The 18,699-nt window shown below is 40.3% G+C and overlaps 1 protein-coding gene across 1 annotated transcript in view; it reads right to left on the reverse strand.

Annotated features, from left to right (window-relative positions):
- The window catches only part of LOC306700482 (uncharacterized protein), a 133,556-nt gene extending 115,709 nt beyond the window's left edge, over positions 1–17,847 (reverse strand). The window contains exons 1-5 of the mRNA XM_079165508.1: positions 17,801–17,847; positions 16,651–16,892; positions 16,249–16,466; positions 14,036–15,920; positions 11,177–11,350 (exon numbers count right to left, since the gene is read on the reverse strand). Coding sequence (XP_079021634.1) covers positions 11,177–11,350; positions 14,036–15,920; positions 16,249–16,466; positions 16,651–16,664 — 2,291 coding nt within the window. The 5' untranslated portion in view covers positions 16,665–16,892; positions 17,801–17,847. The remainder of the gene's footprint in view (positions 1–11,176; positions 11,351–14,035; positions 15,921–16,248; positions 16,467–16,650; positions 16,893–17,800) is intronic.
- Between the last annotated feature and the right edge of the window lie 852 nt (positions 17,848–18,699).

The following is an 18,699-nucleotide window of genomic DNA, read 5'->3' on the forward strand; positions in this document are numbered from 1 at the left end:
TCATCCGCCTGAGTCTCTTGACACTTGGCAAGACGCTTGTCTCGGTCACGTGATACGTTACCTCAAAAGTGAAGCCCACAAACTAGCGAAAATGAGTAAAACACTTCTGGAGAGCTTCTTTGCAGAGAGGAAAAGGCCACTAAGGAGACAGAAGAAGAGCCGACCAGGTCCGTGTACGTTTTAGTCATCTGTTTCACCGTTAATTCGAAAAAAACTAAATACGGGAATACCATGGTATTCTCGTTTTTCGTTTCAAACCAAAAACGGGAAAACGGAAATGGAAGGTAGTATTTCCGTTTCTGGTTCTGAATTAAAAAACGGAAAAACCAAAGAACCAAAGTCAAATAACGAGCCGTATTTCGTTTTTGCAAATCCCTTTTTTGTTTTTTCCTTTAAAACGAGACTCAGAGCACAACAGGTATCCCGGAAACAAGAATATTTCAAAATAAAAGTGAAGGCAATATAATGACCGTATGCAAGAAATTAATAAATAAATAAATAAATCTCGGCCGATGGGAGTGTGTTAGCATCACTAGTTGACTACATGCTGTTTAATATTCATTTATCAATGCACACAGCAATAATCAACTGTTCCATTAATCGGTGCATTGTTTGATGCAACACAGTTCGTGATATAGTTTAATCAAAGTCATGTTTGTGTTCACAGAGATGTTGCTGTTGCACTGATAGTTGTGCTTCCACTGTGTTGTGCTGTTGATTTAGTGAACGCAGAGTGTAGCCTGTAAGGACACACAAAGTAAGTGTTTCTTTCTCCCACTAGGTGGCAGTATAAGTGTATTTAAACCATAGATTCAGTCATATTCACCTGTGCCTTTGTTAATTATCTAGTTTATTGATACAGATGTATTTAATGCTGATTATTTCATCTGATATTTGATGTTCATGGTAAATTTGCATTACTTGTATACATCATGTATTTACTTGTTATATTTGTGTCATTTAAGAACTAAACATACCTACATGGAAGAGTGAGCATGTGTTGATCACGAGGCAATAAATAATGACAATTTAAAAAATAAAGATGTTCGGTTTATTCTTATTGAACATTAATCCTAATTTACCTACCTCATTGATTTAATTGTCACACTTAAATCCTGATTTGAATGGTTAAACAGAAGAGGTCAAAGGTCAAGATGAGAAGACATAATGTTGGTCAAATGCTGTGGTCCAAATAAAATGACTTCAGTTTTATTCCCATTGAGTAACAGAAAGTTTGACTCTAGAATATTTAAAAAATGTTCCCTAATCTCACAAAACAAGAGCAAAAACCAGATTACTTGGTTCTCTTTTCTTCTTTGCTGCCATGTTACCGGTCTCGTGACCCCTCAGATTGATCTCTGGAGCTGTGGGGGGGGCAGACCGTCAGGCTGAATTGAGTTGGGAACCAATGCAACAGACTACCAGCTCATTAGCATGTTGGACACACCAGCACGACACTGTCTCGTAAAATGAAGTTCCCAATAACACTGGTCTGCAGAAGACTGCTGTGGGACGAGGGCTGTTGAAAACTGTTGAAAACTGCGACCGAGAGCACAAGCCAAACACTCCCCTAAAAGCAGAAACCTTCAGAATTAGTGCTGGCATTCTTCTCCCAGTGGTTCTAAACTGGTCTGGCTGTGGGACCCACCATCACCCCTTAATGACAAGCCGCGACCCGAATGTTCCAACTTCTCAGATGAATTTAATGTAAAGATGGAGCAGTTTGAACCTGAGCTGAAAATGTCCTCTGCAGTCGTAGTGTAGGAGCTCTCTTGTGCAGAGAAATTGTTCCTGTAAGTCCCCGTCCCACATGTTTCACGTAAACGAGTAAAACAGCTTCATGCTTTCTTGTGCCAGAACCTCGCTGCAGAAAACACACTGAGGTTTTTGTCCTCTATGTAAGAAAATCCATACCTCAGGTAGTCGGTGTCGTACTTGCGTTTCGCTCATTTAGGATGAAAACAAACTTTGTGGGTGTTCTTCTATACTGTGAAATGGCGGGTGTATATTAGCATTACAAGGCATTAACACCAAATACTGTTAAGGAGTGTGAATAACTCCTGCATAAAAAATCCCCTTCAAAATAAAAGCACAGGATTTTGGGGATTTTTCCCCAGTCAAAGGTCCGTGACCCACTTTTGGGTCGCGACCCACCAGTTGAGAATCACTGCTCTAAACGATATAAACAACGAGTTCCATTGTGTTTTCTACTCTCCTTTTTCACCGTGAACACTGCGATGCTTTGTTTGGTAAGTCAAACATAGATTTTATAAATATGGATGATGCACAAAGACTGAGATGGCTGTTTAAAAGTGGAACATATAACTTAGCCAGGTATCTGCAGAACGTCTGGAAGAAGAGGAAAACAATAGCTCTTTACCAAGTTTTAGTTTTTATTTTCTTCTACATGTTTTGTATTTTCAAGACCAGAAGATGTCTGGAAAAAAGTGGTGTCTTGTAATCCCATGTGGGATGGAGCAAATGTTAGGCAATAAATGAATAAATATGTTTTATTTAAATCTATAGCTCAACGTTTCTCTGCCACAGTTAATGAACTTTTACTACCGCTGAGGCTTTAAGGTCCTTTAAGATCAGTATAATATCAGCTTTATGTCTGCACAGGAGGAAAGAATGTTGGACTGACCTCAGAGTCTCCAGTCTGCAGTCTGGACTCTCCAGAAGGTCACACAGCAGCTTCACTCCTGAATCCTTCAGCTCGTTGTGACTCAGGTCCAGAACTCTCAGAGGTGACGAGTTGGACTTCAGAGCTGAGGCCAGAGAAGAGCAGCTGACCTCTGACAACTTGCAGCCCCTCAGTCTGAATGAAGGATAAATGATTCAGATAAACATCCATTTATAATCCAATCAGATGTGTTCATGTTTTAAATGTGGAGCTGACTTCATCATTCTGTTACTGCAGATCTTCATCATGATATCCGCCCTCTATTTTATTATTAGTAGAAACACACACCACAATAAATAGTTCCACTTCAGAGAGTAAACTTTATCAAGTTAAATATGAGTTCAGATGATCTTCTGTATACAGATTACCGTTTACCAAACATGTGATGTACTTTAACAGCTAACGTTGGACATTTTCTGCAGTTTCTTTACGAGACGGTTGACTTTTGTGACTGCAGACTAAAAGCTTAGTTTAAACTCGCCACAGTGAAGCCGGCACGCTCCACAACAATGATGTCATCACGGCCTGCGAGTCCTGCACGAAGGCTCCACAAGTGGTGGCGCCGCTTGGTCGTGCACCTCTGAATCTTTGCTACGACGAGGCACAAATAGTTTACTGATAAAAGCACTATTTAGATGTCTGACACATTGTTTTAGATGCTTTAGAAACAGGAGGTCTTAAAAATCTACATTTGAGTAAATATTTAACAGCCAAATCAAATAGTTTACAGCATATTCAACCTTTGTTTCTTTATAACACATTTAATACTTGACTTGTTTACAGGGTTTGTATGAAGGTAATAAAGTCTCCATGAATATGAGATATGAGTTTACAGATGATAACAGTTCCTCCTCTTGGTTGTGGAGGTTGGTTTATGGCGTTACACTGGTTGTCTTCCTGATTCTTCACAGTTCATTTAGTTTGTTCGTCCTCTGGTGTTTCAGAGAATAATGCAATTAAAAGCACGTTGAGTATAAAACCTTTTGTTCATGCTCGGAGCTCACACGCCATCAGAAGCTCACGCTACGGTGCCACGCCCAGGTGAACAAAACGTACATTTAGTCCAGGAAAAATAAAATATGAAGAAAAGAAATTCACAACTTTATGGGTGTAAGTTATGTTTGTACATAAATGAGGTTAAATGGTTGATTAAACAAATATGAATAGTATAGATTGATCTTCTTTAGCTCGTTCAGGAACAGCATCAACAGATGTACTGGTCTTTCTCTAGAGTTCTGTGGGAGATTAGTGGACCTGGTTCTTGTGTTCATGGTGCATGCAGCCGAGGGTTAGTCCACTTTATTACACTTTAAAGTCAAGTGTTTGGAGCTAATTCAGCCTGTGAGGGATGCAGGTTTTGAACTAATTGAATTGTGGCTTTATTATAATCAGCATTTGGTTTGAATAATATTTTGGTTGAGCGTTTTGTATTTATCTGCTGCATACACGTGTTTAGCCTCATTTTAAGTGTGAGAATATTATCAGTGTAGAAATGTGCCACATTTTAATGTTGAAGTCTTATTTCTGTTATAGAACCACATTCACACCCACAAACGTAGAGGAAGAATAATATGTAGTAAAGATTCATCCGTGGAGCTGAAGCGTGGACTGACCTCAGAGTCTCCAGTCTGCAGTTTGGACTCTCCAGAAGGTCACACAGCAGCTTCACTCCTGAATCCTTCAGGTCGTTGTCACTCAGCTCCAGATCTCTCAGAGGTGACGAGTTGGACTTCAGAGCTGAGGCCAGAGAAGAGCAGCTGACCTCTGACAACCTGCAGAACTCCAGACTGAATGAAGGATAAATGATGTAAGTTTAGAGGACAATGTTCATTCAGTGTCAGGCGTTTAGAACGGAGACGTTTAGAAAATGGAAACTCCAAACACATGAGCTGAATGCAGGTTAAAAACTGTGAGGCACAAGAAGTGAATAAGAGCTCTCATTAATACTAATGACAACGTGCTGCTGCTTCAATAAAGACCAAGTGACTTCACTTGAACTCTGCCAGCTCCATCTAAACTCATGTCAGCCCAACACAAAGACATAAAAACACAGAAACTCATTGAAGATTCCACTCAAGAACACAAAGTTAACAAAGATACCAAATGTGTCAGGAGGACATTTTAGGACAATATGTGAACAAAAGTTATGTATTTTAGGAATAGTGGAGTCATAACATCAAAGCAGCTTCAGTTTAAACATCAAATAGATTCATAAAAATGATGAAAAAGCAAAATACTGAAAACATTTGTTGTTGTGTGATAGAGAGATATTTATTCATTGTGTTTAGTAACTTTTATCATTTACTGAAGAAAACCTGATGAGAATACAAGATGAAAATCAAGAATATATTCTATTTATGTAAAATAAATAATAATATTAACAAATATTTGTTGGTAGTCTACCGATTTATGAACATTGTTCTGTAACTCTTGGTTTATTCAGGCTTTTATTAATAACAAAAAGCTCAACTTTGTTGTTTTTTACAGAATCTGTGTTTTCCAAAGTTGTGTATTTTTACGATGATAAAAACTGAATATGGTTCAGAGGATTATGTTGAATATGATCATATGTCATCTGGTATTTTACCTTCGACTGTTGAAACTATCTTGGTCTAGATTGTAGAAGAAGAAAAGCCGATCCGTCCGATGTGTTCTCTAAACCAGTGGTCCCCAACCACCGGGCCGCGGACCGGTACCGGGCCGCACAGAAAGAATAAATATTATATTATTCCCGTTTTATTGATTTTATTTTTTATGTTTTATTTTGAAAAATGACCGGATTCTCTCGCAATTTCATCCGCCTGAGTCTCTTGACACTTGGCAAGACGCTTGTCTCGGTCACGTGATACGTTACCTCAAAAGTGAAGCCCACAAACTAGCGAAAATGAGTAAAACACTTCTGGAGAGCTTCTTTGCAGAGAGGAAAAGGCCACTAAGGAGACAGAAGAAGAGCCGACCAGGTCCGTGTACGTTTTAGTCATCTGTTTCACCGTTAATTCGAAAAAAACTAAATACGGGAATACCATGGTATTCTCGTTTTTCGTTTCAAACCAAAAACGGGAAAACGGAAATGGAAGGTAGTATTTCCGTTTCTGGTTCTGAATTAAAAAACGGAAAAACCAAAGAACCAAAGTCAAATAACGAGCCGTATTTCGTTTTTGCAAATCCCTTTTTTGTTTTTTCCTTTAAAACGAGACTCAGAGCACAACAGGTATCCCGGAAACAAGAATATTTCAAAATAAAAGTGAAGGCAATATAATGACCGTATGCAAGAAATTAATAAATAAATAAATAAATCTCGGCCGATGGGAGTGTGTTAGCATCACTAGTTGACTACATGCTGTTTAATATTCATTTATCAATGCACACAGCAATAATCAACTGTTCCATTAATCGGTGCATTGTTTGATGCAACACAGTTCGTGATATAGTTTAATCAAAGTCATGTTTGTGTTCACAGAGATGTTGCTGTTGCACTGATAGTTGTGCTTCCACTGTGTTGTGCTGTTGATTTAGTGAACGCAGAGTGTAGCCTGTAAGGACACACAAAGTAAGTGTTTCTTTCTCCCACTAGGTGGCAGTATAAGTGTATTTAAACCATAGATTTAGTCATATTCACCTGTGCCTTTGTTAATTATCTAGTTTATTGATACAGATGTATTTAATGCTGATTATTTCATCTGATATTTGATGTTTATGGTTAATTTGCATTAGTTGTATACATCATGTATTTACTTGTTATATTTGTGTCATTTAAGAACTAAACATACCTACATGGAAGAGTGAGCATGTGTTGATCACGAGGCAATAAATAATGACAATTAAAAAAATAAAGATGTTCGGTTTATTCTTATTGAACATTAAGCCTAATTTACCTACCTCATTGATTTAATTGTCACACTTAAATCCTGATTTGAATGGTTAAACAGAAGAGGTCAAAGGTCAAGATGAGAAGACATAATGTTGGTCAAATGCTGTGGTCCAAATAAAATGACTTCAGTTTTATTCCCATTGAGTAACAGAAAGTTTGACTCTAGAATATTTAAAAAATGTTCCCTAATCTCACAAAACAAGAGCAAAAACCAGATTACTTGGTTCTCTTTTCTTCTTTGCTGCCATGTTACCGGTCTCGTGACCCCTCAGATTGATCTCTGGAGCTGTGGGGGGGGCAGACCGTCAGGCTGAATTGAGTTGGGAACCAATGCAACAGACTACCAGCTCTTTAGCATGTTGGACACACCAGCACGACACTGTCTCGTAAAATGAAGTTCCCAATAACACTGGTCTGCAGAAGACTGCTGTGGGACGAGGGCTGTTGAAAACTGTTGAAAACTGCGACCGAGAGCACAAGCCAAACACTCCCCTAAAAGCAGAAACCTTCAGAATTAGTGCTGGCATTCTTCTCCCAGTGGTTCTAAACTGGTCTGGCTGTGGGACCCACCATCACCCCTTAATGACAAGCCGCGACCCGAATGTTCAACTTCTCAGATGTATTTAATGTAAAGATGGAGCAGTTTGAACCTGAGCTGAAAATGTCCTCTGCAGTCGTAGTGTAGGAGCTCTCTTGTGCAGAGAAATTGTTCCTGTAAGTCCCCGTCCCACATGTTTCACGTAAACGAGTAAAACAGCTTCATGCTTTCTTGTGCCAGAACCTCGCTGCACAAAACACACTGAGGTTTTTGTCCTCTATGTAAGAAAATCCATACCTCAGGTAGTCGGTATCGTACTTGCGTTTCGCTCATTTAGGATGAAAACAAACGTTGTGGGTGTTCTTCTATACTGTGAAATGGCGGGTGTATATTAGCATTACAAGGCATTAACACCAAATACTGTTAAGGAGTGTGAATAACTCCTGCATAAAAAATCCCCTTCAAAATAAAAGCACAGGATTTTGGGGATTTTTCCCCAGTCAAAGGTCCGTGACCCACTTTTGGGTCGCGACCCACCAGTTGAGAATCACTGCTCTAAACGATATAAACAACGAGTTCCATTGTGTTTTCTACTCTCCTTTTTCACCGTGAACACTGCGATGCTTTGTTTGGTAAGTCAAACATAGATTTTATAAATATGGATGATGCACAAAGACTGAGATGGCTGTTTAAAAGTGGAACATATAACTTAGCCAGGTATCTGCAGAAAGTCTGAAGAAGAGGAAAACAAAAGCTCTTTACCAAGTTTTAGTTTTTATTTTCTTCTACATGTTTTGTATTTTCAAGACCAGAAGATGTCTGGAAAAAAGTGTTGTCTTGTAATCCATGTGGGATGGAGCAAATGTTAGGCAATAAATGAATAAATATGTTTTATTTAAATCTATAGCTCAACGTTTCTCTGCCACAGTTAATGAACTTTTACTACCGCTGAGGCTTTAAGGTCCTTTAAGATCAGTATAATATCAGCTTTATGTCTGCACAGGAGGAAAGAATGTTGGACTGACCTCAGAGTCTCCAGTCTGCAGTCTGGACTCTCCAGAAGGTCACACAGCAGCTTCACTCCTGAATCCTTCAGGATGTTTCCTCTCAGGTCCAGCTCTCTCAGAGGTGACGAGTTGGACTTCAGAGCTGAGGCCAGAGAAGAGCAGCTGACCTCTGACAACCTGCAGTCCTTCAGTCTGAATGAAGGATAAATGATGTAAGTTTAGAGGACAATGTTCATTCAGTGTCAGGCGTTTAGAACGGAGACGTTTAGAAAATGGAAACTCCAAACATATGAGCTGAATGCAGGTTAAAAACTGTGAGGCACAAGAAGTGAATAAGAGCTCTCATTAATACTAATGACAATGTGCTGCTGCTTCAATAAAGACCAAGTGACTTCACTTGAACTCTGCCAGCTCCATCTACACTCATGTCAGCCCAACACAAAGACATAAAAACACAGAAACTCATTGAAGATTCCACTCAAGAACACAAAGTTAACAAAGATACCAAATGTGTCAGGAGGAAATTTTAGGACAATATGTGAACAAAAGTTATGTATTTTAGGAATAGTGGAGTCATAACATCAAAGCAGCTTCAGTTTAAGCATCAAATAGCTTCATAAAAATGAAAATAAACGTGAGTCTGTGGACATTCACTGCCTCTACTTGTTGTTTTGTTCAGCCATTTGGAACAACAGACACATTTCTTTGTGCTCAGAAAAATCTATGAACCAAAAATGTGAACCCCACAGACTGTAGATAACAGTGGTGGGCCGTCAGGGCCTGCAAAGCCTTCTCTGCTGGCCTAAACAGAATCCCAAAGTTATAGCTATTTTATAACTTAATATTTTTTCTGTATTATAATTTATAAAAATATTGTTCCCATTATCTTATTTTCTCATTGCACAGCTACTGTGTTCCTCAGTTGCTCTGCTTCAGTGCAGCTTGTTTTAAGTAGAGCTTTTATCCAATCAGAGTTCACCTCTGTGTCTCTAGGTAGAAGAGAGGCCCCAGCCTGCAGACTCACCAGTGAATCCATGTGCAGTTTAAGTTGAATGGGGACGATATTGTTGATTCAACCAATCAGATCTTTAGTTTGGGATTCATGGACGCACCAGAGCGGTTTGCAGGCCTAGTTACGTCAGCTCAGAGTCCAGATGCCTCTCTGCCGCAAGGTGCATAGTGTGCTGTGATTGGTCAGTGGGCGGACACGTGACTATGTGCCCGCGAAACATAATGCTTGCTAGCAGAGCTTTGGTTGTAGCAGACAGAGTTCAAGTGGAAATATTTCAAAGACATTTCACCTAGCTTTGTTTTTTTAATATGAAATGGCGGAAGGAGGAGAAACGGATTTAGTGGCGGAGTTACTGGGAACGCTTTTCTCAAGAAGGACATTTCTGAACAAACTGGACAGTAAGAAATGACCCCACAGCTAGCAGCCCTGACCAGCCAGGAAAATGATTTGTATGCAGCGTCGGAGAAGCGTTGCACATGTTATGGCTGTGAATGTGTTTCATTTTAACTGAGCGTCGGTACTTTTGGAGAGACTCGAGTGGATCTACAACTCAACGACCACGTTCGCAGGGAAACAGCTCCACAAACGCGGCCCGCCCTTCGCCGGTCCACGGCCGAAGACGACCACCCCGCTGCCGACGACCCCGGCGAAATACAACTGTGGAGGCTCGATGAATGGAGAAGGACTTCTTACTGGAACTGATGTACTGGGATTAAACTCTTTGTCAACAAAGAAAGGAAGATAGACAGCATTTGGTAAGTGAACTTCGTTTGTTTACCTCTACTGTTCAATGAAATTGAATATGCGGCTTTTACACAAAACAAATAATAACCCGTAGCTGTGACGTCATAATGAGGTTATTAGAAGTGTAGAACAACACTGAAGGCCCAGGTATCAAATCCACGGCCCGCCACTGATGGATTGTGAGTACATTGAAGACTTCTAAACGTGGCTTTACAACAGATGAAATACTTCAATTGCTTGATGTTTCACATGGATTGTACTGAGCAAACACACCCTTGAATATAATTTTAAGCAAGAAGCAGCTCTGGAATATAAAGAATAAAACCAATGTGGCTGAGGTTGCGACCTTCAATAAACAGCAACTGGAAACATGTTTTGTTTTTTGGGGGGGGTTTTGCTGGCAGAAAAACAGTAAAAATAATAATAATCAGTTTTTTTTGCCTGCCCCCAAAAATGTGAAATCTTTTTGGGGTGTGTTCATTTTTTTATTTTTTTTTGTAATCTTTTTTTTTTTTTTTGCTGGCAGGAATGGGCTTCCATAGCTGCAGTTGACGTGTTAAGAGCACCTGTGCACAATAGAATGGAGCTGATAGACCTCCAGTGTAACAACACACTGAAGGCAAAGTGTGACTCTGTGGGCGCTGCACAGTTTCCAAGATTCAAACCCCTGAAACGATGCCTCAACTCAGCCTACATGCTGCTCAAACGCTCTGAATGTGTGGATGCACTTAGATGCCATAGAAGATGCCATATGCATACAATAATGTAGCCTATTTATTTTTTCACTTTGTCCAATAACCATTATATCCTGTTTATTAAATGTTGACCCTATTTGGCCCTCAACGAAGTCCCAATTTTAAATGTTGGCCCTCTCTGTGATTGAGTTTGACACCATGGCATATATGCTGTATTATGCTGAAAGGTGTCACTTTGTAACTTTTCTGGTTTTTAATGTAAAAAATGTGCCGCGGCTCAGAAAAGGTTGAAAAACACTGGTCTATTTGACTCTAAATGGACCATCATTTACTAAATGAACATCATGCTGTATTGAAGAGGACTTGAAACTAGAGATTGAGACCATAAACTCATGTTTACAATGTTTACTGAGGTAATAAATCAAGAGAGAAGTAGAGTCATTTTCACATAGACTTCTATACAACCAGAGGAGTCGCCCCCTGGTGGACATTAGAGAGAATGCAGCTTTAACACATGAAGCTTTGGCTTCACATTTAGGAACTAGAGGTTGCTCCTTGGGGAAACCTCAGTCAAGGATTTGAAGATATACAAAAACAACGAGACCATGTACAGTCAGTGAACTGACCTCAGTGTCTTCAGTCTACAGTGTGGACTCTCCAGTCCAGCACACAGCAGCTCCACTCTTGAATCCTTCAGGGTGTTTTTACTCAGGTCCAGCTCTCTCAGATGTGACGGGTTGGACTTCAGAGCTGAGGCAATGACTTCATAGTGAGTCTCCGAAAGTCCACAGTCATTAAGTCTGTCATGGCACAAATATTTGTTAGATGTAATGATGAAAGAGGACACTTTATATTTACTTTATGCATTTGATGACAATGACAAAATAATTTCCCATATTAGATTTTTAATATTACAACTAATTACAAAAATTGGAGGAAAAGAGTCGTCACCAAGAGCTCTACATCAGTGGTCCCCAACCACTCCCACTGATTCAGCGTTATTGTGAGTTGTATTTATTTATGCATTTTATATTTGTTTTCATGCCGGTCGTATCATTTTATTTCGTCGTGTTTATCCGCCACACCTTGAATGCCGGTCCGTGAAAATATTGTCTGACATGAAACCGGTCCGTCGCGCAAAAAAGGTTGGGGACCTCTGCTCTGCATTATCTCAAAGCAGACAGAAATGTGTATAAATATATTAATGTATGTGTATAATCCACAGACTATAGCTGCTGCTATAATGTTAGCATAGCCTAGCACGAATCAAACTGAACTCCATTCAGAAAACAAGCATTTAAAAAGTTGTTTTCCTGTCGTAATGCTGCCAGACCGAACAAGGCATGAATTCAGACTTTTTACAAATCAACATCATTATTAGGGGTGGGGAAATAATCGATACAGCATAGTATCACGATATTGTATCGATACACGGAAGCCAAGCATCGATCTTTTATTATATAAACTATACACTTTTTGGTACTAGAAAAATAAAATCAATTGCTTTTTCAGTCCACTAGATGGTGCTGAGTTGTTTTCTGGTGAGGTCAGCAGAGCTCCCGGGTCAGTGTGATTGGTAGGAAGATGGTCAAAACAAAGATAGAGACATCAATCGGAGAAAGAAATCAGAAATGCGCCGTCCGCGTTACAATCAGACGTCTGGACTTATTTTGGATTTGTTAACAAGGAAGGGAAGAAGGACATGAATAGGACACATGGATATGACTCCGTCGCGGCGTTTTTTCACAGACACAGCCGTGCCCAAGCTCTACAGAGAAGTGCAGCTTAAAGTGGAGGAATCTTTGAGTACAGCAGAAAGAGTTGCATTAACTTGCGATGCGTTGACGTCAAGCGCAGTGGATTCCTCTGTGACTATAACAGCACAATATCTCACAGAGGACTGGCGACTGCTGTCTCACGTTCTCCAAACTAGAGCAGGAGACGTAAGTCACACCGGGGCAAACATGACAGACCTGCTGAATGCAGCACAAGAATGGGGGATTGCCGACAAAGACCTGGTGGTTGTAACCGACAACGCTTCTAACGTGGGCGTTGCCGTTCAGTTAGCGGGATTCCTGCATGTGAAGTGTTTCGCTCACACGCTCAATCTGGCCTCACAACGTGCGTTAAATCTGCCAACAGCAGCCAGGCTCATGGGGAGAGTGCAGCGCATAACCGTCTCTCTGCCCTCGACGTCCACGCATCGCAAGTTATACTGAGTTATATAACTCTTATATCGTACTTATATAAGTTATAGACATGTTTGCATTCAGTTAAGTTGGACTATGTAGACTGTAATACAAACAGTTCAGTTTGTCAGGTGCAACATTTATGACAGGATTTTATGACAGTGTTGGTCAGTCTGTCTGCTTGACAATCCCATTTTGCTGCAATAAAAATGATTGAAGTGAGATGAACAGACTGAAAACGTTATCTTATTCGATAAAACATGTTGACAAAGTTTTCCTTTGGGGACATCATTTGTGGTTGAAAAAAGTAAAAAATCGCAATATACAGGACTGTCTCAGAAAATTAGAATATTGTGATAATCCCCATACGTGTGATTTAGTTTACTGAACCAAGCTGAGTGTTTTTCAAGGCTCAGGAAACCCTTGCAGGTGTTTCGAGTTAATTAGACGATTCAAGTGATTAGTTGAATACCCTACTAGTATACTTTTTCATGATATTCTAATATTTAGAGATAGGATATTTGAGTTTTCTTAAGCTGTAAGCCATAATCAGCAATATTAAAAGAATAAAAGGCTTGCAATATTTCAGTTGATTTGTAATGAATCCAGAATGCATGACATTTTTGTTCTTTTAATTGCATTACACAAAATAAAGAACTTTATCACAATATTCTAATTTTCTGAGACAGTCCTGTATGTTATCGCAATACTCAGCATATTGCAGTATCGTGATAATATCGTATCGCGGGACCTCTGGTGATTCCCACCCCTAATCATTATGTTGTTATTTTGGCATCGTTGTTATCTGGTGATTGCGAATGAATTTCAGTTAAATCTGTTTATTTTGAGTTCACACAGCTGTAGTAAACCAGGCAACATGTGTCTTGCTAGATACAGTGAATACGTTCACCGAGCACCGCCGGATGATGTTATGAACACAACGGCGTTTGGTTTCCCGCCATATCTGGGAGAAGGGGTCTAGATCAGCACTGACTAAATATCTTGTAAAAAAGCTTAGTAATAGTGTAATAGATTTATTTTTGGTTTAGAGGTTATGATTTAAAAATGGTGTCATATTTAATCTCATTATGTATCCAAGATCTTCCTCATTGCCAGTTTTTTGGTTCATTTTGAAAAAAAGAAGTACGGTTTACATTTTGTATTATCTTGTCATTTGCAGTCACCTTCATCTTTTCAAGTGTGTTTCAAGTGTGCATTGGTGTGATAGTTTGTATATTTGAAGATTTAAACTACTTATCTAAACTGATTTATTAAGTTAATCACATCTGTACTTACACAGCTTTCCTGCAGTTCCTCACAGCTGGAATGAGTCTCCGTTGACCCTCTTTTGAGGTGTTGTACTTCCTCAGGTCCAACTCATCCAGAACCTCCTCTGACATCTGCAGCATGTAGGCCAGAGCTGAGCAGTGGATCTCTGAGAGTTTCTTCTCCAATCGGTTCACCGACTTCAGGAACTCTTGGATCTCCTGATGCACCGAGTGGTCGTTCATCTCTGTCAGACAGTGGAAGATGTTGATGCTTCTGTCAGGAGAGATCTTATAACTGTGCATCTCCTTCAGGTTGTTGATGGCTCTCTGGATGATTTCTGGACTGTTGTCCGTCCGACCCAGCAGGCCTCCTAAGAGTCTCTGGTTGGACTCCAGAGAGAGGCCATGAAGGAAGCGGACAAAGAGGTCCAGGTGGCCATTTTTACTTCTGAGGGATTTCTCCATGGCTCTCCTCAGGAAGACATCCAGAGATGTGTAATCATCCCTCAATGAATCAGTATGAAGACTGTCATCATCATCATCATCCTCATCCTCCTCCTCCTCCTCCTTCTTCTCCTTCTCCTCCTCCTCCTTATCCAGGGATGAAAAGAAGTCCTTCAGTACCTCTGTCTTCCTGTTTGTGAAACAGTGGAACATGTAGACTGCAGCCAGAAACTCTTGAACACTCAGATGAACAAAGCAGTAGACAGTTTTCCCGAAGATCACGCTCTCTCTTTTGAAGATCTCTGTACAAACTCCTGAGAACACCGAGGCCTCCGTGACATCAAGACCACACTGCTCCAGGTCTTCTTGGTAGAACATGATGTTTCCTTTCTCCAGATGTTCAAACGCCAGCCTCCCCAGCTTCAGAAGAACTTCCCTGTCAGCCGCCGTCAGCTCCTGAGGACTCGTCTCATGTCCCTCATGGTACTTCTGCTTCTTCCTCTTTGTCTGGACCAGCAGGAAGTGTGAGTACATGTCAGTCAGGGTCTTGGGCAGCTCTCCTCTCTGGTCTGTAATCCACATGTGGTCCAGAACTGTAGCAGTGATCCAGCAGAAGACTGGGATTAGACACATGATGTGGAGGCTCCTGGATGTCTTGATGTGTGAGATGATTCTGCTGGACAGCTCTTCATCACTGAACCTCTTCCTGAAGTACTCGTCCTTCTGGGGGTCGGTGAAGCCTCGTACTTCTGTTACCCTGTCAACACGTGAAGGAGGGATCTGATTGGCTGCTGCAGGTCTGGAAGTTATCCAGACGAGAGCCGAGGGAAGCAGCTTCCCCTCGATGAGGTTCATCAGCAGCACGTTGACCGATGCCTTCTGAGTGACATCAGACACGACCTCTTTGTTGATGAAATCCAATGAAAGTCTGGTTTCATCCAGACCATCAAAGATGAACAGAACTTTACAGACCGAGAGCTTCTCTGCTGTGATCTTCTGTAATGTTGGATGGAAAACATGGAGCAGCTCGAGAAGACTGTACTGCTCATCTTTGATCAAGTTCAGCTCCCTGAACGAAAGCAGAACCACCAGACTGACATCTTGGTTTTCCGAACCCTCGGCCCAGTCCAGAGTGAACTTCTGCACCAAGAAGGTTTTTCCAACGCCGGCGACGCCGTTCGTCAGAACGACTCTGATGGGTCTCTGTTTGTCAGGTGAGGCTTTAAAGATGTCGTGGCACTTGATCGGAGTGTCATGGAGGCTCTTCTTCTTGGAAGCTGACTCAAGCTGCCTCACCTCATGTTGGGTGTTCACCTCTTCACTCTGTCCCTCTGTGATGTAGAGCTCAGTGTAGATCCTGTTAAGGGGGGTTCCACTTCCTGTTTTATCAGTTCCTTCAGTCACATGTTCACAGCTCCTCCTCAGACTGATCTTGTGTTCATCTAAAACCTCCTGTAGACCACTATCTCCTGAACGACAAGGAGAAATGTGAGACAATCAAATGCTCGGACAAAACAAGGACAGAAAATCAGGTATCTGTGGCTGTCTGTTAAATGGCCTCTCTACCTACCTTCCTGTCTGTTTATCTAACTGCTGGTCTACCTACCTATCTACCTGTTTATCTACCTGTTAGTGTACCTATCTACCTGTTTACCTACTTGCCCCTCATGTATGTAAAATCGTGGTGTCTTGTAATCCCATGAGGGCCATAAACTAATACATGTATTAATAAAAATGGTTGAAGCCACATCTATGAATCATTTCTTGGTGTCTCCATGCAGCAGAGAGACATCTTACTTTGCACAGTGCTGGTCCCAATGGCTGTCTGCAGTCTAGATCTTTCTCCACACTGGGGACAGGAGGAGTCCCCCGATGGAGCAGACTGGTTCCAGTACGAGGTGATGCACCGTCTGCAGAACCAGTGTCCACAGCTGGTAGAGACTGGATCCTTCAGGACGTCCCGACACAAAGCACAGTGGGACGGCTGCTCCTCCTCGGGGTCATGAGCCTTCTTCCTGTCTCAGTGGAGACCAACACATTCTTTATAACACATTTTATATTCATCATGAGGTGTTTGAAGTCACTTTTTAAATGTTAAAAATATGAATCATTCCCCAAATATGAGAGACAATATCTTAAATAATTAGAACAAAATCAAATCACAGACCTCTACCGTGTCACTACATAAAGGTTTATTACCGTTGTGGAAGCATCGTCTGTGGTCACTTCTGTGAGCAGTCTCTGTAGTAAAGCTGACAAAAGCTCTCCAGATTTGCTGACATCATCAAACCGTTTGCCACTAAAGTTCTGATGACGGGTTGTTATGACACATGTCGCCCGTGGGTGCAAAGTAATATGGCCGCCAGAGAACGTGTTTTCTGCTGCTGAACTTTATGGGAGATTTCTGGCAAAACTTTTAAACTCCGTTGACGAGAGAATTTCTGTAAACAGATAAGAAGAAATACAAAAGGAGCATTAAAGAAGTGTTACTGGTTTAATGGACGCTGGTGTTGAGCAGATAATGTCTTTAAATGTCTCTCTCTGTTTCTGAACATCATCAACACATAAAGAAACACTTCATCCTTCAGTTTATCACAAACATTCATCATCAACTCATAAAGGAACACCTGGCTGTCTCCTGATCAAAGAGCTGATTGGCTCTTAGATTTGACAACACTCACCAGGTTTTGTAGAAAATCCTATTTTTCTGTGTAATTGTAGTTTTTAACGCTCGATTGTTGCTATTAGTCTCATGTTGTGCAACAAAAGTTTAATCTAAAAACATAATCTTGTGTTGTTGATAATAATAAAGCTTATTTATAGAAAACATCAAAACGAGCATCAAAGTGTTTCACAGATAGAACGCAAGTTTCCACATAAATATATATTTACAAACACACATGAATGAATGAATCCAAATGAAGTCTGTGAACTACAAGTAGCCTACAGATCTAACAGGAAGTGAGTGTTTCTTTGACTTCCTGTTTATTCTCTGAAGGCTGAAAACGCCCCTGCTGCTTCCGCATTATCTCTACTTTACAGGCGAGAAGCAGTTCATCTGTAAAGTTAAATTAACCTTTCATTAACTTTATTAATTTATATATTTTTTTCAACCAGATGTTTTGGAGCTGCGTTTACCGTGATTCTCAGCATAGAGGCGCACTAACATGTAAGTGTCTGCTGAGTTGAGCGCAGTGTTAGTTACCGTAATGTTACGTTCGCGCGCGGCTAAGAGAGTAATACCGATATGAACCGTTTACATTGCGCGGCAACAAACTCCCCAAAAAGGTCCCAACATGTTCAAACTGTCACTTAGCTCGCGTTAGCTGAGAAGCTATGAAAAGTTTACCTCGTAGTGGAGCAGCGGGCTGTGTTCATCTGACACTTTAACTTCCTTTTAGCAGTTTATCTGAAGGGCGGGGACTAACGTGGCGGTTTATTGGCGGACTACAAACCAACGTTTAAGGTGCATACCGCCACCTACTGTACCGGAGTGTGTAACATCATGACTTTATGACAATTGTCATTTAAACACAATAATAATGTTATTATTTATAAAGAAAAGACTTCATATAGAAGTTATATTGTGAATATTAAACCCGTTTCATTCATAAATGTATATGAAGCCCTTTATTTGTATGTATATAATTCATATATAATTATTATATCATCTAATTTAATATTATTATATTCATACAACATAATATTATTATATTAGTGCATAATACTAGTGTATTATTACACATTATCGAGTATAATATATTTATATTATCCACATATATTCATTCTCTACAGCTGAAGATTGATTGTCGGGGGTTTAAACACAACACAAAAATAAACCACAGATCTCTGCACGTAAACAATTCATTAAATCAGTGGTTCAAACTTTCTCTGTCACGCCCCACTTTGGAGGAAGAAAAATGTTCATGCTCCACCGCCCCAACAAAATTGTAACAAAATGGTCCATGTTGAACTTTTATTGAAATAACATTTTGTGACGCCATGTGCTCACACATACCAGGAGAATTTTATGTTAAATATGAGCTTTAAAATGTAGCATTCTGGTGAACGCTGAGAATAAAATTAAGTGATAAAACATTTACTTCAAGCAAAAAACTAATTTATTAATCAGTTATTAATCAGTATTTCAGCTCTATTATTATTAACCTTTAAAAGTTTTAGTCATATAAAAACAAAGATAGCAAGCTCCACCTTTATCCAGGCCCACCTCCACCTTTATCCAGGCCC

Source organism: Pholis gunnellus (genome assembly GCF_910591455.1).
Source record: "Pholis gunnellus genome assembly, chromosome: 8".
NCBI lineage: Eukaryota > Metazoa > Chordata > Actinopteri > Perciformes > Pholidae > Pholis > Pholis gunnellus.